The sequence below is a fragment of the Pan paniscus genome, chromosome 21, assembly GCF_029289425.2.
Source record: "Pan paniscus chromosome 21, NHGRI_mPanPan1-v2.0_pri, whole genome shotgun sequence".
Classification (NCBI taxonomy): domain Eukaryota; kingdom Metazoa; phylum Chordata; class Mammalia; order Primates; family Hominidae; genus Pan; species Pan paniscus.
The window spans coordinates 3,884,330-3,906,808 of record NC_073270.2 but is presented as its reverse complement, the minus strand read 5'-3'; the positions used below and the strand labels follow the sequence as shown (position 1 = coordinate 3,906,808).

At 41.4% G+C, this 22,479-nt stretch overlaps 1 protein-coding gene across 3 annotated transcripts in view; it reads right to left on the bottom strand.

Annotated features, from left to right (window-relative positions):
• Positions 1-22,479, bottom strand: part of PTPRA (protein tyrosine phosphatase receptor type A) — a 162,406-nt gene that overhangs the window by 99,183 nt on the left and 40,744 nt on the right. For all 3 annotated transcript variants that reach the window (XM_034947005.3, XM_034947003.4, XM_057300856.2), the window contains exon 2: positions 13,834-13,913. Coding sequence is in view for 2 of the 3 variants with exons in the window: in XM_034947003.4 (XP_034802894.1) it covers positions 13,834-13,860 (27 nt within the window). In the remaining variant the exon portion in view is untranslated. The remainder of the gene's footprint in view (positions 1-13,833; positions 13,914-22,479) is intronic.

Below are 22,479 nucleotides of genomic sequence, written 5' to 3'. Positions count from 1 at the left end.
CTTCTACTAAAACTAACTACTTTCTACTTAAGGTGGTAAAAAGTTGATATTAATAGACTGTAATAAGTTATCTAGATATATATTCCTAGAGCAATCACACAAAAAACTTTATAAAGAGATATACTCAAAATGAAATATTAAAAAATGTTCAAGGAACCCATTGTAAAACAGGAAAGGCGAAACAGAAGAACAAAAATAATGAATGAAACAAAAATGGCAAATTTAAATCCAAAGTATCAATAATTATATTAAATATAAATGGTTTATACATACCAACGAAAAGAAATTAGTAGAACTGATTCTTTTTTTAAAGAACCCAACTAGACCACGTGTAATGGTTTACGCTTGTAATCCCAGCACTTTGGGAGACCAAGGTAGGTGGATCACTTCAGCCCAAGAGTTCGAGACCAGCCTGGGCAACATGGCAAAACCCTGTCTCTACCAAAAAAACCCCAAACAAAACAAAAATTAGCCAGGTATGATGGCATGCATCTGTAATCCCAGCTACTCAGGAGGCTGAGGTGGAGGGCTGATTGAGCCTAGGAGGTTGAGGCTGCAGTGAGCCATGATTGCACCACGGCACTCCAGCTTGGGTGACAAAAGTGAGACCCTGTCTCAAAAAAAAAAGACCTAGGCCAGGCATGGTGGCTCATGCCTATAATACCAACACTTTGGGAGGCCCAGGCAGGCATATTGCTTGAGCCCAGGAGTTCAAGACCAGCCTGGGCAACATAGCGAGACCCTGTCTCTATTAAAAAAAGAAAAGAAAAGACCCAACTATATGCTATCTATAAGAAACTTACTTCAAATATAGTTATGTGTCACTCAGTAAGGACACATTCTGAGATATGCACCATTATACAATAAGGTGAGAAGGTAAATAAGTACAGCCATTATGGAAAACATGTATGGAGGTTCCTCAAAAAATTAAAAATAAGGCTGGGTGCAGGGGCTCATGGCTATAATGTCAGCACTGTGGGAGGCCAAGACAGGAAGACTGCCTGAAGCCAGGAGTTTGAGACCAGACTGGTCAATATTGTGAGACCCTGTCTCTACAAACGATTTTTTTTTTTTTTCAGTTGGATTTTCACTCTTGTCGCCCAGGCTGGAGTGCAATGGCGAGATCTTGGCTTACTGCAACCTCTGCCTCCTGGGTTCAAGTGATTCTCCTGCCTCTCAGCCTCCCAAGTAGCTGGGATCATAGGCATGCACAGCCACGCCCGGCTAATTTTTTTGTATTTTTAGTAGAGACGGGGTTTTACCATGGCAGTCAGGCTAGTGTCAAACTCCTGACTTCAGGTGATCCACCCGCCTAGGCCTCCCAAATTGCTGGGATTACAGGCGTGAGCCACCACACCTGGACTCTACAAACAATTTTTAAAAATTAGCTGACTATAGTGGCATGTGCCTGTAGTAGCGAAGCTGAAGTAGATCACTTGAGCTTACAGTGAGTTATGATTGCAGAACTGTGCTACAGCCTTGGAGACACAGCGAGACCCTGTCTCTAAACAAACAAAATTAAAAAACAAAAAAAAATTTAAATAGAACTACTATATGATTCAGTAATTCCCCCTATTGGATATATATCTAAAGGATATAACTAATATGGGTATGTTGAAGAGATATCTGTACTACTATGTTCATTGCAGCATTATTCACAATAGCTAAGATACGAAATCAACCTAAGTGTTTTCATTCATTGATGGATGAATGGTGAAAGAAAATGTGGCATACATACACAATGGAACACTATTCAGCCTTAAAAAAAGAATAAATTCTGTCATTTGTGATAACATGGATAAACCTGGAGGACATTATGTTAAACGAAATAAGCCAGACATAGAAAGACAAATATCACATGATCTCACTTACACGTGGAATGTAAAAAGTTGAATTCATAGAAATAGAGAGTAAAATGGTGGTTACTAGAGGTTGGTGGGTAGGGGAATTGGGGAAATACTGAAGAAAGGACACAAAATTCAGTTAGGAGGAATAAGTTCAAGAGATCTATTGTACATCATGGTGACTACAGTTAATAACAATATATTGTATGTATTTTTAAAAAGGATATTAATATGTTATTTTTATTGAACAAAGTAGCATTACAGAAAAGGTGATTTCAGGGGCCGGGCACAGTGGCTCACCACTCTAATCCCAGCACTTTGGGAGGCTAAGGCAAGCAGATCACCTGAGGTCAGGAGTTTGAGATCAGCCTGACCAACATGGCGAAACACCGTCTTGACTAAAAATACAAAAATTAGCTGGGTGTGGTGGCGCGTGCCTGTAATTCCAGCTACTCGGGAGGCTGAGACAGGAGAATTGCTCAAATCAGGGAGTCAGAGGTTGCAGTGTGCTGAGATGGCACCACTGCACTCCAGCCTGGTGACAGAGCGAGACTCCATCTCAAAAAAAAAAAAAAGGTTCTAATTGAAAGCCCTTGGGTGAAGCATACCTGGGAACCTGTACTACTGCAGCTTTCTGAGTCTTAAATTATTAAAAAATAAAATGTTTTAAAAAAAGTTCACATATACAAATAGGTGAGTGTAGTCTAGGCATTATTTAAAACAAATAATGAACAAGTATTTGCACTATGAGATTATATTAATACAATAATATGTGGCAATGGTACAGATACAGATTTATAAACAAGGAAGTCTGTATACATAAGTATTGGGAATATGATAAAAAATACCCGGTGGCTCATGCCTTGTAATCCTAGTACTTTGGGAGGCCGAAGTGGGCAGGTTGCTTGAGCCCAGGAGTTCAAGACCAGGCTCAGCAACATGGTGAAATATAGTCTCTACAAAAAAATGCAAAAATTAGCTGGGTGTAGTGGCACTTCTGTAGTCCCAGCTACTTGAGAGGCTGAGGTGGGACAATCACCTGAGCCTGGGGAGGTAGATGCCGCAGTGAGCCATGATTGTGCCACTGTACTCCAGCCTGGACAAAATCATTTAGGAATCCGCAGAAAATTTTAATAGATTATTTAGTAAACAGTACTAGAAACTGCTGAACTACTCAGCAAAAATTAGGTCTCTATTTCATGCAATATTCCAAAATGGTTTAAAGTTTTAAGTATATAAATAACAATAATACAATGGAATGTAAATAAGTACCAATAAACTATAAAACAGTTTGAAGAAAACATTTGAAAATATTTGTCTGTTCTCAGGCTGAGGTAGCCTTCCTAAATATTAAAAAGAAATATTTAATAGTTTCTAATACATAAGATATTTAAACTCTTGTGTGTCAACAAAACATCATAAACTGAAAATAAATCAAAATAAGAAACCTGAAAGAAAATGTTTAAATTTAAAAAACTAGAAAAGGCTGGCCACGGTGGCTGCGTCTGTAATCCCAGCTACTTGGGAGGCTGAGGGAGGCAGACCACTTGAGGTCAGGAGTTTTGAGACCACCCGAGCCAACATGGTGAAACCCCATCTCTACAAAAATTATAAAAATTAGCTGGGCGTGGTGGCGTGCGCCTGTAATCCCAGCTACTTGGGAGGCTGAGACACAAGAATCATTTGACCCCAGGAGGCGGAGGTTGCAGTGAGCAGAGATGGCACCACTGCATTCCAGCCTGGGTAACAGAGTGATGATCTGTCTCAAAAAAAAAAACAAAACAAAAAAAACAAAAAACCAACCAACCAACAAAAAGAAAAAACCCCAAAAAGCAAACTAGAAAAAACATTTGCAAAATGTTACAGGCAAAAGGTTAAATAACCTTATTAAATGAGGTATTTACAAATTAGTAAGTACAAACACAACCATGGAAAGATGGATAAAAGCTATGAATAGGCAATTCATAAAAAGTAAAATAATGATAAACAACTGAAAAAATTCATCTTTGCTAACAAAGAAAAGCAAATTAAAGCAACATGGTACTTTTCTTACCTCTCAAATAGGCATGTATTTATAAAAGTGACAAAATTTAAATGTTCATAAGCTAAGGGGAAAAGAACCTCAAAGTGTACTGCTATAATTGTAATCTCTCTGACATTTATGTGATCTACTGATTTGGGACTTAGTCTATAATGCCATGTGCCATTTGCTAAACTTGCGTTTTACATATATGATCTATCTCCCCAATAAAACCAGAAACCTCAGGATAGTAGCTTTTAGTTTTTTTTCCCAAGATTAAAATAAAAACCAACAGGTAGTAGGCATCCAATATTGTTTTTAATGATGTTAGTGAAAATTATAAAACCTCTGAATCAGAGAAGAGTGAATAAAAGTACACCCCCAGCCTACAACTCCCCAATCTACAGAAAGTGCCATCCTGATTCCTGGATTATACTTACCATCTGGTTCCACCATTCCTATCTCAGGCTGCCAACTACTGCTTAGGAGTATCACACTCCTCAGTGCTGTGCAGAAAACATATCCTTCCTTTGTCAGTTTCCTATGTCAGTTTCTAGCACAGTAGCCCAAGCTCCCTCTGAGCAGATGGCTGACAAGAGGACATGACCTCTCTCTCCTCTATAGAGCCTCTATCCTCCCTTTTTAGACTAGAGGAAGAGATTCCCTCATCCTTTTTAAGGCTACTGCCCATGTTCTTGATCCCATTTGAGATCTTTCCCCTAAAATTATGCATTTCCTTCTGGTACTTTCCATTTTTCCATCCCTAGCCCTCATACCCCTTTGTTTACAAATAGACATGGATGTTCTAAACAGATTTTTAGAGCTTTAACTCTATGAGCTTCTCTTTTCCTCATTACTACTAAACTTCTGTAAGATGTACTTGGCTTTCACTTCCTCACTTTCCACCTCTACTTAACATCCTCCTTATGATCTTAATTCCTTCATTCTCCCTTAACAACCTCATTATGTTCTTAAATCCTTCGTTCTCAAATCTACAAATAACCTCCTGATTAAATCTAATTCCTGCCCTCAGTTTTCATTCTCCTTGACTTGCATTTGACATGTTATGGTCAACTTATTTCTCAAAAGCTTCTCTGTTTCCTGGTTCTCTTTGACACAATGACTACTCAATTTTCGCTTTTCTTCTACCATTCACACATCAAAATTTTATTTGGGTCCTATTAAGGACCAGGCATTGGATTAAATGTTAGGGGATGCAAGGAAGAAAAAAGTTAAAGTTCTTATTCTCAAGTTGATGTGTTCATTTTCCAAGTCGGTCAGTCAGTCAGTCATTCAACAGACTTACATTGAAAAGCCAGGCACTGTGCTAGATGATGGCCTTTAAAAAGCCACGGCCATTGGTGCATGCCTGTAGTCCCAGCAACTCAGGAGGCCTGAGGGAGGAGATTCGTTTGAGGCTGCAGTGAGCTATGATTATGCCATGGCACTCATGCCTGGGTAACAGAATGAGACCCAGTCTCTTACACTTACACACACACACACACACACACACACACACACACACACGCCAAGACCCGTCCCTGCCTTCACTGAGTTCATGGCAAAGGAAGTAAGTAAGCAATGCCACATTTGTTCCAGGTGTCATGACAGAGAAGTCAAATCCATTTGTTTCAGGGGCTAGGGAATGAGGGTCTACAGTATTGGCTTCCTGATCTTCTGTTCTTCTCGCCATATCCTTTCTCCCACACAAAGGCTCAAATCAAAACAAAGGGTTTTGATTATCACCTCCATTATCTCACTTCTGAACATACATCACCATTCTCCAAGTGCCTGCTGACTGTCTATCACCTTACACTGTAAACCAAATTAATTACCTTCCCTTTAAACCCAATTTATTCTCTAGACATCTTTATTTCTGTTAAGGATTCCACCACTGTCTCAGACTCTCTGGTGCCAGTTTACATACTACTTTTTCGAAGTGTCTCTTTTCCCAGGTTCTCTCTGGTCTTTCTACTTGCATAACCACCAACCCATTTCATGCCTCTATCACCTCACACCCAGTGTTACATCCAAGCTAGGCTAAATCATCTGACTCACAGGGAGAGAGAGGGAGCTTTTAAAAAACAGTCCTGGGTCTCCAGTCTGAAGATTTGGGTTTGGGATATCTTGAGTGGGAGCCCCAGAATCCTGGTTTTCCATAACATTGATCTGGTCCAGACTCCCAGTGGTCCAGACTCTGGTCTACTGACTTCCAGTGCAGCTAACATCTCTCCAACCCCATCCCCGAGGAGTCTTCCTAAAGTGTTAGATTCATCCTGCTCAAAGTTTTCAACGGTTTCCCACTGAATAAACAATAGATTTGAAAAATCTGGATTGATACATAGGAAATGCTTCACAGTTTGGCCCCTGTTATGGGTTGAACTATGCCTCCCCAAAAAAGATATGAAGTCCTAATCCCCAGTACCATAGGATGTGACCTTATTTGGAAATAGGGTCGTCGAAGATGTAATTAGTTAAATAAAGATGAGGTCATTCTGGAGTACTGTGGGCCCCTAATCCAATATGACTGGTGTCCTTTTAAGAAGATAATATGTGAAAACAGACAGGGAAAATGCCAATTGAAGAAAGAGGATTTGAGTGATCATTTACAATCCAAATAACACAGGGGGCTCTTGGAAGCTAAGGAGAGATGCATGGGACAGATTCCCCCCAAGAAGGAACCAACACTGCCAACACCTTGACTTTGGGCCTCCAGAACTGCCAGACAATATATTTCTGCTGTCTTTAGCCACCGAGTTTATGGTACTTTGTTTGGGCAGCACCAGGAAATTAATATGGGTCCCCAAACTACACTTGCAACCTCATCTTTCACTGTTGAACTCACTCTCTGTTAAAGTCAAACTGGTGTAAAATTCTTACACTACTGAGCTTTTCTTTCATAAGCACTCTACTTCTGGAATCCTTTTTTCACCTACCACAAAATCATACCACATGTTAGTGGCCAGCTCGTATTTTACTTTGTCTCGATGCTTCCCATCCATCCTGCTCTTCTCAGTAATGGCACTACATGCACAATACAACGAAATGCATAATAATTTACCAAATGCTGCAATGCACCAAGCCTTCTTAAATGTCTATATTCATTTGGTAGGGCTGCCATAAAAGCATCACAGACTCGGTGGGTTCAACAACAGAAATTTATTTTCTCACAGCTCTACAGGCTAGAAGTCCAAGAAGAAAGTGTCAGCAAGTTTGGTTTCCTATGAGACCTCTCTCCTTGGCTTGCAGATGGCCACCATCTTACTGTATCCTCACCTGGTCATTCCTCTGTGTATTTGTTTCTGATGTCTGCGTGTACAAATTTCCTTTTCTTACAAGGACACCAGTCACATCAAATTAGAGCCCACCCTAAAGACCTCTTTTAATCAACTACTTAAAATTTTTTTTTCCTTTCTTTGAGACAGGGTCTTGTTCTGTTACTCAGGCTGGAGTGCAGTGGTGCAAATATGGCTTACTGCAGCCTCGAGCTCCTGGGCTCAAGCAATCCTCCCACTTCAGGCTCTGGAATAGCTGGGACCACGGGCATGTACTACCATGCCTGGGTAATTTGTACATTTTTTGTAGAGATGGGATCTCCCCATGTTTCCCAGGCTGGTCTCGAACTCCTGAGCTCAAGCAATCCTCCTGCCTCAGCCACCCAAAGTACTAAGATTACAAACATGAGCTACCATGCCCGGTCTTTAAAGACCATCTCCAAGAACATTTTATGGTCATTTTCTTAAATATCAGCACATAAAATCCTACCACACTCTCATTAATGACCACACAGTGTTCAAAAGAAGGGATGGGACACACATCAAGCAAATAAAAAGGAATGTGTGAACACACAACAGAGGCTAAATAAAACTGAAGAAATACAAAGAACAAAAGAGTGTTACAGGGCCAATGCTGTGGTCAACTATTAACGTTCATACAGGAAAAGAAAGCGGGGAGAAGACTAGTTTAAGAAACAGTAAAAGAAAAAACAGCAGGCCAGGTGTGATGGCTCACACCTGTAATCCCAGCACTTTGGGAGGCTGAGGCAGGTGGATCGCTTGAGCCTAGGAGTTCAAGACCAGCCTGGCAACATGGTGAAACCCTGTCTCTACTAAAAAATACAAAAATTAGCCAGGCGTGGTGGCATACTCCTGTAGTCCCCAGAGGCAGAAGGATCACTTGAGCTCAGGAGTTTGAGACCAGCCAGGGCAACATAGTGAGACCCTGTCACTACTAAAAATAAAAAAAATTAGCTGGGTGTAGTAGCGCATGCCTATAGTTCCAGCTACTTGGAAAGCTGAGGTGGGAGGATTGCTTGAACCTGGGAGCTCGAGGCTGCAGTGAGCTGTGATGGCACCACTGAACTCCAGTCTGGGCCACAGGGTGAGACCCTGTCTCAAAAAAAAAAAAAAAAAAAAAAAGAGAGAAAAAAAGATTAGGAGATAAAGTTATGACAATCTCCAGGAAAACCACCAAAAGCAAAGAGTTTTTAAAAAGGACAGAATAGATAAGAACATTATATGAACAACCCAGGAAGCTCAATATCAGAAAGCTGCTGACAGAAAAGAACCAAAAAATGGAGAGCTATGAGTCTGCAGATCTATTAAGGGGCCCACCAAGTACACCTCTATGGAATTCCAGACTATATAGAACATAAAAGCTTCCAGAAAAGAAGAAAAATTAATTTCCTATATGAAACTTTCTATTTCTCATGAACAACAAGGGATGTCAGAAGAAATGGAGCAATGACTTCAAAGTTTTGAGGAAAAATAATAGGCAACCTAGAATTCTATAGTCAACCAAACCATCACTCCAACATGAGGGTCTTAAAAACAGACACCAGAGGCTGGGTACGGTGGCTCACGCCTGTAATCCCACCACTTTGGGAGGCCAAGGAGGGCAGATCAGCTAACACAGTGAAACTCCATCTCTACTAAAAATACAAAAAATTAGCCAGGCGTGGTGACAGGCGCCTATAGTCCCAGCTACTCAGGAGGCTGAGGCAGGAGAATGGCATGAACCTGGGAGGCAAAGCTTGCAGTGAGCCAAGATCGTGCCACTGCACTCCAGCCTGGGCAACAGAGCGAGACTCCGTCTCCAAAACAAACAAACAACAACAACAACAAAAAACGGATACCAGAAAGAGTCAAAATTTATCTGCCAGGTACCTTTTCTCTCAGTAAGTGACTTGAGAATGAACTCTGGTAAGATAGATTGATTGACTGATTGATTGATTGATTGAGACGGAGTCTCACTCTGTCGCCTAGGCTGGAGTGCAATGGTATGATCTTGGCTCACTGCAACCTCCACCACCCGGGTTCAAGCAATTCTCCTGCCTCAGCCTCCCGACTAGCTAGGATTACAGGCACCCACCACCACGCCTGGCTAATTTTTGTATTTTTAGTAGAGACAGGGTTTTGCCGTGTTGGCCAGGCTGGTCTTGAACTCCCGGCCTCAAGTGATCCACCTGCCTCAGCCTCCCAAAGTGCTGGGGTTACAGGCATGAGCCACCATGCCCCCTAGCCTCTAGTAAGATTTAAAAAACAAATACAAAGAAAGACTGATATCCAAGATCAGTGGACCCAACCTCCCCTGCACCCCCCTCAAAGAAAAACCAGCAAGGAAAATACCAATATGACTGTGTAGACAGCCTAAAAAACAGTGCCCACTGGTCTTGGATGGGAGTGTATGACTAGCCTAAATTTGGGCCACAGTGTATGGTCTGCACTAGCCTTGACAGGCTGGAGTGTATGATTGAGATCTTGGGGAAAAGTGAAACTATAATAACAGGCAAATAGACAAGAAAATTAGAAACTCCAGGGAGAAAATTTTATGAGAAAGTTACGGTTCAAATATAAAATATAAAGACATGATTGGAAGCAACTGATAGTTTCAGAGAGAGAATTCACTTTTTCTTCATTTTCTCATTTGAATAGCCCAGGGTCTATGACATTGAACCTACAGAGAAAGAAATAAAAACCCAGAAAATGCTGCCTGGCCTGACAGTGAACAATATTTACTTAGCTATAATAACATAAATATTAAGTGGGCGCGGCACTCACGACTGTAATCCCAGCACTTTGGGAGGCTGAGGAGGGCGATCATGAGGTCAGGAGATCCAACAGGTGAAACCCTGTCTCTACTAAAAATACAAAAATTAGCCAGGCGTGGTGGCATATGCCTGTAATCCCAGCACTTTGGGAGGCCGAGGCAGGCGGATCACTTGAGGCCAGAAGTTTGAGACCAGCTTGGCCAACAAGGTGAAAACCTGGCTCTACTAAAAATACAAAAATTAGCCGGGCGTGGTGGCAGATGCCTGTAATCCCAGCTACTTGGGAGGCTGAGGCAGGAAAATCACTTCAGCCTGGGAGGCAGAGGTTGCAGTGAGCCAAGATCACACCACTGTACTCCAGCCTGAGCGACAGACCAAGAGTCTGTCTCAAAAAAATAAAAAGTAAAAAAAAAAAAAAAAAAAAAAAGGAAAAGGAAAAAGGAAAGGAAGAAAGAAGGAAAGTGCTGAAAATTAACCTAAAAAAAGGAGGTTGAAGAGTACTTCCGAAAGTTAGAAATGTAATCACTTTATGGGTTTGTTTTGTTTTGTTTTTGAGACAGAGATTTGCTCTGTCACCCAGACTGAATTGTGTCCCCTAAAAGATGTTAAAATTGTAACCCCCTACTCAGTTCCTGTGAATGTGAACTTATTTAGAAAGAGGATTTTTGCATATGATCAAGTTGAGATGAGCTCATTAGGGTGGTCCCTAATCCAATGACTAGCGCACTTATTTTGAAAAAGGAAATTTGGACACACGAGACAGATATGCATAGAGGGAAGACAATCTGAAGATACAGAGAGAATGCCATCTACAATGTAAGGGATGCCTGAGGCTACCAGAAGCTAGAAGAAAATCATAGAACAGATTCTCCCTCACAGCCCGCAAGACTTCTAGCCTCCAAAACTCTGAGACAATAAATTTCTATTGTTTAAGCCACCCAGTTCGTGGAGTTTTGTTACAGAAGTCTGAGGAAACTAATAAACAGCAGCAGAACAGGAAATAATACAAATATTAAATGGGGGGATAGTGTAAGGTAAATTTCCATTTTTTCACACTGGAGAGGCAAAGAATTATGTTGTCTTTTTTATTAATAAAAGAATTAAGAAGAAACAGCATATACATATAATTTAGAATTATGGAGGTCACCAAAAAGCAGAATGTAAAGAAATTGAAGCCCTTGTGCATTGCTGGTGGGAATATAAAATGATGCAGTACTGTGAAAAACAGCATGGTGATTCCTCAAAAAATGAAACATGGAGTTACCATATGATCCAGTAATTTTACTTCTAAGAATATACTCAAAAGAACTAAAAGCAGGGACTCGAACAGATGTTTGTACATCCATGTGTTTTTTTTGTTTTTGTTTTTGTTTTTTCAATTGAGACAGCCTCACTCTGTCACCCAGGCTGGAGTGCAGTAGCACCATCTGGGCTCACTGCAACCTCTACCTCCTAGGTTCAAGCGATTCTCCTGCCTCAGCCTCCCGAGTAGCTGGGAATTACAGGCATGCAGCACCATGCCTGGCTAATTTTTGCATTTTTGGTAGAAATGGGGTTTTGCCATGTTGTCCAAGCTGGTCTTGAACTCCTGACCTCAAGTGATCCGCCTGCCTCGGCCTCCCAAAGTGCTGGGATTACAGGCGTGAGCCACCACACTCAGCCTACACCCATGTTCATAGCACCATTAGTCACAACAGCCAAAAGGTGGAAGCAGCCCAGGTGTCCATCAGTGAATGAATGGATACACATAAAGTGGTATAAACATACAACAGAATATTATTCAACCATAAAATGTAAATTCTGATATATGCTACAACATGGATGACTTGAAAACAAGGTCATCCTATGTGAAATAAACAAGATACCTTTGTGAAATAAACCTATGTGAAACAAACCAGATGTCAAATGACAAATATGATCCACTTATACGAGGTAACTATTATAGTCAAATTCATAGAGACAGAAGGTAGAATGGTTGCCAGCAGCTGGGGGAGGAGGAAATGGGGAGTTAGTGTTTAATGGATATGGAGTTTCAGTTTGGGGAGATGAAAAAGTTTTGGAGATGGACAGTGGTGATGGCTGCACAACAGGAATGTACTTAATGCCAATGAATTGTATACTTTAAAAGTAGTTAAAATGATAAATTTAATCTTATATTTTTTTACCATGAGAAAAGTATGTATATGAACACATTAAGATGTAAAACCTTTTCAGGCCGGGCGCGGTGGCTCATGCCTGTAATCCCAGCACTTTGGGAGGCAGAGGCAGGCGGATCATGAGGTGGGGCAATCGAGACCATCCTGGCCAACATGGTGAAACTCCGTCTCTATTAAAAATACAAAAATTAGCCGGGCGTGGTGGCGCGTGTCTGTAATCCCAGCTACTTGGGAAGCTGAGGCAGGAGAATTGCTTGAACCCAGGAAGCGGAGGTTGCAGTGAGCTGAGATCGCACCACTGCACTCCAGCCTGGTGACATAGCAAGACTCAGTCTCAAAAAACAAAACAAAACACCTTTTCGGTGCTGCAGAGGCTCTCTCATACCTCTTTCCAGTCACAACCTCCCACCTCCTGTCAGAGGAAGTAGGGATATGACCTTTATCATTGTAGTTTAGTTTTACTCGGTAATTCTGCTACATCTACTTTTTCTTGTCCATCTGGTTTCTTTCACTCAACCTTTTATCTACGAGATTCATCCATGTTGTCATGTCTACTGGTAGTTTGTTCCTTTCTATTACTGAATAAAATTCCATGTTATCAATAGTGTATGTCAATTTTTTTTTGTTGTTGATACATAGTCTCGCCCTGTTGCCCAGATTGGATGGAGTGCAGGGGCGTGATCTCACCTCACTGCAACTTCTGCCTCCTGGCTTCAAGCCATTCTCCTGTCTTAGCCTCCTGAGTAGCTGGGATTACAGGTGTGAGCCACCACACTCAGCTCATTTTTGTAATTTTAGTAGAGATGGGGTTTCACCATGTTGACCAGGCTGGTCAACTGATATGCCTGCCTTAACCTCCGAAGTGCTTAGATTATAGGTGTAAGCCACCACACCCGACCATATATCACAATTTATTTAACTATTCTCCTGTTTTTGGACACCTGATTGGGTTACAGTTTTTCTGGCTATAATACATAAAGCTGCAGTGAACATTTGTATGTGCACTTTTGTGTAGACATATATTTTTCATTTCTCAAAGGTGGACACCTAGAATTGAAATTCCTGGGTTATTAGATACGTGTATGTTTTGCAGATATTGCCAAAGAGTTTTCTAAAACTATAGAGTGGTTTACATTCCCACTTAAAAAACTTGGAGATCATCTGTGATCTACTCAAGAAGCTTTAATTCAATGCTGGCAGGGCATTAACTTTGGTCTTTATATTTTTATTTTTATTTTTTTGAGACGGAGTTTCATTCTTTGGTGCCCAGAGTGGAATGCAGTGTGCGATCTCGGCTCACTGCAACCTCTGTCTCCTGGGTTCAAGGGATCCTCCTGCTTCAGCCTCCCGAGTAGCTGGGATTACAGGCACATGCCACCACATCTGGCTAATTTTTGTATTTTTGGTAGAGATGGGGTTTCACCATGTTGGCCAGGCTGGTCTTGAACTCCTGACCTCAAGTGACCTGCCCGCCTCGGCCTCCCAAAGTGCTGGGATTACAGGCGTGATCCACCATGCCCAGCCTGACTTTGGTCTTTTTTTTTTTTTTTTTTTAAAAAAAAAGCTCTTTAAGTGATTCTGATTCATAATCAGGTTAAGAAGTATCTTAAAGGATAATTACAATGTTTATAATCATAAAAAAAATAAGCTACTCTTACAGCTTAGAAACGAAATGAAGCAGGAAAGAATGTGATGTTAGCTTTATTTAAGGACACTACTTGACTGGCAAAAGCCTCCTCACAGTTCTGGTTTTATTTCTCTTACCTTAGTTATTTGAACTGCATCATCCATTACCACTCAGTGGAATTCCATAAATACCTTTGCTTTTTTTTTAGTTGTGTCACCTGCAACAAAAGGAAAAATACCTTTAGAAATATACAACATCCCTGAGCAGATTGTTCTAGCTTAGGAATTCAAGCCCAGCCTAGGCAACATGCAAAATCCCATCTCCACAAAAAGTAGCCAGGCAGGGTGGCACATGCCTATAATCCCAGCTACTTAGCAGGCTGAGGTGGGAGGACTGCTTGAGCCCAGAAGGTGGAGTTTCCAGTGAGCTGAGATTGTGCCACTGCACTCCAGCCTGGGAACAGAATGAGACCCAGTCTCAAAAGAAAATAGCCAGGAGCGGTGGCTCACGCCTGTAATCCCAGCACTTTGGGAGGCCGAGGTGGGTGGATCACTTGAGGTCAGGAGTTTGAGACCAGCCTAGCCAACATGCTGAAATCCTGCATCTATTAAAAATACAAAAATTAGCTGGGCATGGTGGCGCGCATCTCTAATCTCAGCTGTTCAGGAGGCTGAGGCAGAATTGCTTGAACCCGGGAGGCGGAGGCTGCAGTGAGCCCAGATCGTGCCACTGCACTCCAGCTCAGGTGACAAAGTCAGACTCCATCTCAAAAAGAAAAATAAGGCCAGGTGCGGTGGCTCATGCCTATAATCCCAGCACTTTGGGAGGCCGAGGCAGGCGGATCACCTGAGAAGTCAGGAGTTCGAGACCAGCCTGGCCAACATGGTGAAACCCCGTCTCTACCAAAAATACAAAAATTAGCCAGGCACGGTGGTGGGTGTCTGTAATCCCAGTTACTTGGGAGGCTGAGGCAGGAGAATCGCTTGAACCCAGGAGGGGGAGGTTGCAGTGAGCCGAGATCGTGACAGTGTACTCCAGCCTGGGCAACAGAGTGAGACTCCATCTCAATCAATCAATCAATCAATCAATCAATCAATAAAACAGCCCTATTTAAACATTATGGATTGTTTTGGAGAGTGGAGTATATCCTAACAAGATGTTTCACAGAGGTGTGCTTAAAATTCCAGGAGCCACAGAACAAAGCTCCATCTTAAATAGTTCAGATTTCTGAATAGCTCATAGGTCTTTCCAGTAAGGGTAGTATGGAACACTCCTCCCTGTCCCAAAACTTGGACTATGCCACCACAGGGTTGTTTATATACCATTAGGCCCTTCCCTAGGGAACATATGGCAGTGTCTAAAGATAGTTTTGACTGTCACAACTAATAGCAGGGAGGCTGGGCTACTGGCATCTAGGGGATAGAGGCCTAGGATGCTGCTAAGCATCTTACAAATCACAGGACAACCCCCTATAACAAAGTATCCAGTCCCAAATGTCAACAATGCCAAGGCTGAAAACCTCTACATTGATCAAAGATCTATCTCTAGTCAATGACTGTGCAAAGTGGTAGCACAAGAGCCTAGCCACTTCTACCTCTTGTGGTATTCCTCTATCAGGCAATCTGGGTGGGCAGAGACTTCGTCAGGTGTGCACTGCAGTCTGATGGCTCCCTATACCCAAACATGTTCCGTTCCCCTTTTCTTCACAGGCATTACTCCTCTAATAAGCCCTTTGCCCCTCCAACCCCATCTGTGTCTGCTTCCTGTAGAATCCAGCTGGCACATAAATTAACATTCACGTTCACACTGAATGGAGTGCGCATTCACATTGTTGGAGAAACAAGAATCACTGGGGGGTAAAAAGAGTCCCAATAAATAAACCAAAATGTTAAAAATTCTAAACTTCTGTACTATCCAAGTATTCCATAACAACCATCTATTATTTATACATAATAAAGAAAATATTAAAGTAAGACTTTATACTAGATTTTGCTCGTGAAGACATGTTCTAATGGCAGGCTAAATTGGTATACTCTGTATATACAGTAGTACCCAAATTCAAGGAAGGGTGAACAACTGTTGGTGTTCTTCAAAAAAAAAAAAAAAAAAAAAAAAAAAAAAGCGCATTCCCAGGTACTAAGGAAATAAAAGATCAGACAATGGGCTTCACAGACATCTCATAAGCTCAGCTTCCTCATTTGTTAAATCAAAGTTGTACTATTAATAGTTTAAACTAAAAACTTTTAGAAGAGACTACAGAGCCCATTCAGTTTGCCCTCCTGCTTTCAGAGATGAGACCAATCTCCCAGACAGAACGACAGTAACCGGGCAAGCAAAGCACAGTTGTTGGCCTTGCTTCTCAATGCCTGGGTCCATTTCTCTTTCCAGGTACAATGTAATGCCCCTAAATGAAGAAAGCACATTAAGCAAACAGTTCCAAAAAGGTTACAATATTAAGATTATTCCAAGAACTATTCAAAATCTAGCCCTTCACTCCATCATGAAAACTGAATGGTGGCATCTGATACTGCCATTCCAGGCTTTCTTTCTGAGTACTCACTCCCTCAGCACATAAATAGCCTCAAGGCTTTAACATCTTAAAAAAACCTCTCTAGAACAAACTACATTCCCAATGCCTCCCCATCCCAGCCATCACTTTCCCCCCTTTCCTCCTGGTCAATATTCTCAATAGTTCATACTCTCCCACCTCAAACCAGGGGCCTCTGACATACACCCTCACCTGGCCTCTACAGAAACTGCTCTTGATTCATCAGTCAATGATGATCTCAAATTACAGGATCTGACCACCCTAAAATTCCCATCATCACTCCCTCAGAATTTCCTCTCCTCAGCAGAAGCACCTAGAACTATCCCTTAAATGTTGGTGTTCCTGGTGTCCCATCTTCCAATCTTCTCACTCTGTACCAGTGGCTGCACATTAGAGTTGCTGGGGGAGCTTTCAAAAAATTCTGGTGCCCAAGTCCAGCTCAGGTGCATCATAATCTTGGGAAAGAGGGAGTTAGGGTTGGGTTCCTGGAAATGTCTGTCTGGTTTTGTTTGGTTTTAAGCACTACAGGTGATTCCAATGTGCAGACAGGGCTAAAAATTGCACTCCTCCATCCAGTCTTCTTGATCTCCTCCTTTCCTCCCACATCCATTTCCAGCCTCAAGCTCTTTCCAAACTCCAAACCTATAAATTCCCTTGCCTTCTAGACCTGCATATTCACAAGCACCTCTGATTCAAATAATCAACACTCACAGAAATGTTGTCTTCTCCTGTATCTGTTCTTCCTTAATTGCTTGTTTCAATGGATAAAAATTACCACCTACTCATTGAGTTAGCAAACTTTTTCTGTAAAGAGCCACACAGTAAATGTTTGGCTCTGCAGGCCAAACAGCCTTTGTCACAATTACTCATCTCTGCTGTTGTGACAAAAAAGCAGTCATAGATATGTAGTTTCAGCATAGCTATATTCTAATAAAACCTTATTTATGAACATGTAAATGTTAATTTTATATAATTTCCACATGTTACAAAATAGTATTCTTCTTTTGATATTTTTCCAACCACTCAAAGATGTAAGAAACATTCGTAGTTTGTGGGCTATGCAAAAACTGGCATTGGGTTGTAGTTTGCCAACCCAGGTCTACCCCCTTGCCAAGCTAGAAATCCTAGTTGTCCCAATTACTTTCTTTCCCTTAGCCCTAGAGTCAATCATTAACTCTGTTGCAAGCTACTTTAACTGTTTATGGCCTCCCCCAGCTGAGAGTAAGATCCTTGAGAGTGAGTGGAGGTTGCAGTGAACTATGATTTTGCTACTGCACTCCAGCCTGGGTGGCAGGGCAAGATCCCGTCTCTAAAACAAAAATAAAAAGATCCTTGAGGGTAAGGACTGTGTCTTGATAATATCCACAGAGCCTAGCAAAGTGTCCAGTACACTGTAGACAATCTTCCTTTAAGTCTTTCCCTTAGTTCAAAACACACAGAAATTCCACCACCATGAAATGCCATTATATATCCTATTAATTTGAATCTTTCTTTATTCTAAGGCATCCGTTTCTTTTTAGTTTAACTTATTACTGAACTTGACAGTAAGGTTTAAAGGGAGGAAAAAACCCAGCAAATTTTAAAATGCATTAAATAAAGGCTCAGGCAGACATGGCCCACATTTCTTATTAAGCACAAGTCGTAATGATCATTGCTATTCGATTCTTTATTAACTGCTTAATTTCTGTTTTCTGGGTACCTTTTCTGCTTGGAAATTTGAGACAATCAACTTGGTCAAATCTTGGAAGATGTCAGTAAAATGGATGATTACCAATTATAGATAATCAACACATCAAAAAGCAGCAGCTCAACAAGGATCAGAATAAAAACAGGTATTATATATTAAAGTATTTACTACGTGTCAGACACTGTATCAAATTGTACAATGTACATTATTTAAGGTTACCTTCAAAACAGCACAGGAAATAGATACTTCATTTTGAAGATACTACCAATGAAGAAACTATGGTACAGAGTAGTTATTAATAAATAACTTGTCCACAAACAACTGGTACATGGCAAGACTGAAACTCAAACCCAGGTGTACATGACTCCAAAATCTGCTCTTACCCACTAGCTAAACAAAGCCTATAATTAATGTATGTCAACAACCACATGAGGAAAAGAGCTTTATCCAAAAGGAGCTGAATGGAAGGTTTTAAAGCCCTGTTTGAAATGTATAACCGTCATATATTCCTAAGTATGGTGCAATGTGCACAGCCAGTGAGGCTTTCCAATCATGGTCTAACTAAATGAATAAAACAAATGGGAAGAGCCAATTTGTGGATATGGCAGACCCTCCTACCCCAAAGACGGGAAATAAAACCTTGTCCACAAATCAAACAGAGTCCACAAATCAAAGAACATTACCATCCCCTACTGTTAACAGAGCCATTCATAGGAAGTCCCATGCTTACTACGGCAACCACTGGTCTTGCTGCTCACCATGTTTCTGCCTTTTTGCTTCCTCAGGAAGCAGACAGGAAAATCGCTCTCCTGATCTATTTTGTAAAGAGGAGCTGTCATTTAAAAATAGAGTTTTATAAGTGAGTATGTAGCCGGGCACAGTGGCATGTGCCTGTAATGCCCAGCTACTCCAGAGGCTAAGGCAGGATCACTTGAGCCCAACAGTCAGAGTTTAGCCTGGTCACCCTGTCTCATTTTAAAAAAAAGAAGGAAAAGAGAATACGTACAAAGTAATTAATACTTTGCCTGACACCCAATATTTCTGTATACTAAACTCCATCTTTAAAAAACACTGTCTTTTTTTTTTTTTTTTTGAGACAGTCTCACTCTATCGCCCAGGCTGGAGTGCAGTGGTGCAATCTCGGCTCACTGCAACCTCTGCCACCCGGGTTCAAGTGATTCTCTTCTTCAGCCTCCAGAGTAGCTGGGATTATAGGCGCCTGCCACTCTGCCCAGTTAATTTTTGTATTTTTAGTAGAAACGGGGTTTCACAATCTTGGCCAGGCTTGTCTTGAACTCCTGACCTCGAGATCCACCCGCCTCGGTCTCCCAAAGTGCTGGGATTACACTGAGCCCTAAAGTCTTACTTTTTTTTTTGAGATAGGTCTCACTATGTTGCCCAGGTTGGTCTAACTCCCAGGCTCAAGCAATCCTCCCACTTCAGCCTCCGGAGTAGCTGGGATTACAGGCATGTGCCACTACACCCAGCTCTATCTTTTTCTAATCTAGTAAAACAGCAATCTAGAAAATTATTAAAACTCTCCAGCTACCAAAATCTAGAAATGTTGGATAAATGCAAACATCCTTTGAAAAGCTTAGCTAAGTTCTTAAGAGAGGAGGGAAAACTACCAGTGGCAAGAAAGCAAAAAGTGAACCAAAGCTAAGGCTGGAAGGGTGAGCTGACCTCTGTAATGGGCCCAGGAGCATTTGTTAAGACTTTTGAATAACAAGGGAGGAAAGGAGACAGGAAATAGGAGAAGGGTAGGAAGGGCTCCAGAGAAATAATCTCTCATGAAATCGTGGCTCTCTTAAGGCCCAAGGTCTCAATGAAAATAGATCAGAGAAAATCTACCTCCAAGAACAAGGAGACCCTAAATAAATGGAAAGACATCTTATGTCTTTTTTTTTTTTTTTTCAGAAATAAAAAAGCTTTCATGTCTGTAATCCCAGCACTTTGGGAGGCCGAGGCCGGCGGATCACTTGGGGGTCAGGAGTTCGAGACCAGCCTGGCCAACATGCTGAAACCCCATCTCTACTAAAAATACAAAATTTAGTTGGGCGTGATGGTGTGTGCCTGTAATCCCAGCTACTCGGGAGGCTGAGGCAGGAGAATTGCTTGAACCTGGGAGATGGAGGTTGCAGTGAGCCAAGACCACGCCACTGCACTCCAGCCTGGGCAATAGAGCGAGACTGTCTCAAAAAAAAAAAAAAAAAAAAAAAGAAATAAAAAAACTGATCCTAAAATTTATATGGAATTGCAAGGGACTCCGAATGGCCAAAACAATCTTGAAAAGGAAGAACAAAGTTGGAGAACTCATACTTCCTGATTTCAAAACTTATTGCAAAGCACCGGTAACCAAAGCTGTGTGGTAATGGTATAAGGAGTGATATATAGATCAATGGAATAGTTTTAAATGAGTTCAGAAATAAATCCACAAGTCTATAGTCAACTGATTTTTATTATTCTATTTTTTAGAGACAGTGTCTCACTCTGTCACCCAGGCTGGAGTGCAGTAGCACAATCAGAGCTCACTGCAGCCTTCAACACCCGAGCTCAAGCCATCTTTCTGCCTCACCCTCCCAGAAGCACACACCACCATGGCTGGCTGGTGATGAAATACTGGCCTCAAGTAATCTTTTCATCTGGGCCTTCCAAAGCTCTTGGATTATAAGCATGAGCCACCATGCCCTATGGTCAACTAATTTTTGGGAAGAGTGCTAAGACAACATTCAATGGGGAAAGAACAGGCTCTTCAACAAATGGCACTGGGACAACTGGATATTCACATGCAAAAGAATGAATCCTTACCTCATACCATATATAAAAATTAACTTGGGACTGAAAGTGGTGGCTCACGCCTGTAATCCCAGCACTTTGGGAGGCCAAGGTGGGCATGGATTACTTGAGCCCAGGAGTTTAAGACCAGCCTAGGCAATAATAGTGAAACCCCGTCTCTAGAAAAAATACAAAAATTAGCCAGGCATGGTGGCACAAGCCTGTGATCCCAACTACTTGGGAGGCTGAGGTGGGAGGATAGCTTGAGCCCAGGAGGTCAAGGCTGCAGTGAGCCAAGACTGCTCTACTGCACTCCAGCCTGCAGCACAGAGCAAGACCCTGTCTCAAAAAACAAAACAAAACAAAAGAATCAAAGTGGATTAAAAACTTAAAAAGCTACAACTATAAAATTATTATTTTTTTTTTTTGGAAACATAGTTTCACTCTGTGGCCCAGGCTGGAGTGCAGTGATGCAATCTCAGCTCACTGCAACCTCTGCCTCCATGGTTCAAGTAATTTTCCTGCCTCAACTTCCCGAGTAGCTGAACAGGCACACGCCATAGGCTAATTTTTTGTATTTGAGTAGAGATGGGCACCATCTTGCCGAGGCTGATCTTGAAATCCTGAGCTCAGGCAATCCGCCTGTCTCAGCCTCTCAAAGTGCTAGGATTACAGGCATGAGCCACCGTGCTTGGTCTAAAACTATAAAATTCTTAGAAGAAAACATAGGTAAATCTTCATGACACTGAATTTGAAAATGGATTCTTAGATATGACACTAAAAATCATAAGCAACAAAACTGACAAATTGGAATTCGTCAAAATTTTGAAAGACAACCTATGGGATGCAAGAAACTATGTGTTAATCAGATATCATGTATCTGATAAGGGTCTAGTTATCAGAATAGATAAAGAACTCTTACAATTCAGTAACAAAAAAAGACAACCTCCCCCCAATTTAAAAAATAGGCAAAGAATTTAAGAGACATTTCTCCAAAGAATATATACTAATGGCCAACAAGCACATGAAAAGATTTTCAAAGGATAGCCAAATGGTGGAAATAACCTAAATGCCCATTATTGGATGAATAGATAACCAAAATGTGGTATTATACATACAATGAACTATTATTCAGCCTTAGAAAGGAAGGAACCTGGTACAGTGGCCCACACCTCTAATCTCAGCTACTTGGGAGGCTGAGGTGGGAGGATTACTTGAGCCCAGTGAAAGTCTGAGGCTACAGCATGCTATGATGGCCTATGTGAATAGCCACTGTATTCCAGCCTGCAACACAGTGAGACCCCCAACTCTTTAAAAAAAAAAAAAAAAAAAGAAGAATGAAGTACTGATACATGCTATAAACATGGATGGAACTTGAAAACACATGCTAAGTAAAATAAGTCAAAATGCAAAATATGTGGCCCTAAGTAAACTGCAAAAGGGACAACTATTTATAGTATGAGGACTCAAAGAAGAAGGCAGTAGACTGCCTTGCTTGGCCTCACCTTGGAATACACATTACCCAATAGCGACTCAAATGTTTTGCCCTTCTGTACGTGTTCATGAATGACCATAAAAGTGCTACGAGTACAGATTTTGGGGTTACACATAAATTTTAGCAAGTAGGTGAATTTGCAAATAAAAAAAATCTGTGACTAATGAGCATCAACTGTACTTTTTTCGTCTCCAAATAATTAAGTCTAAAAACCATTAGGTGGGGCTGAGCAAGGTTAGCATGCACATGATCTGATAAGGAAAGGAAAGACTGGGCAC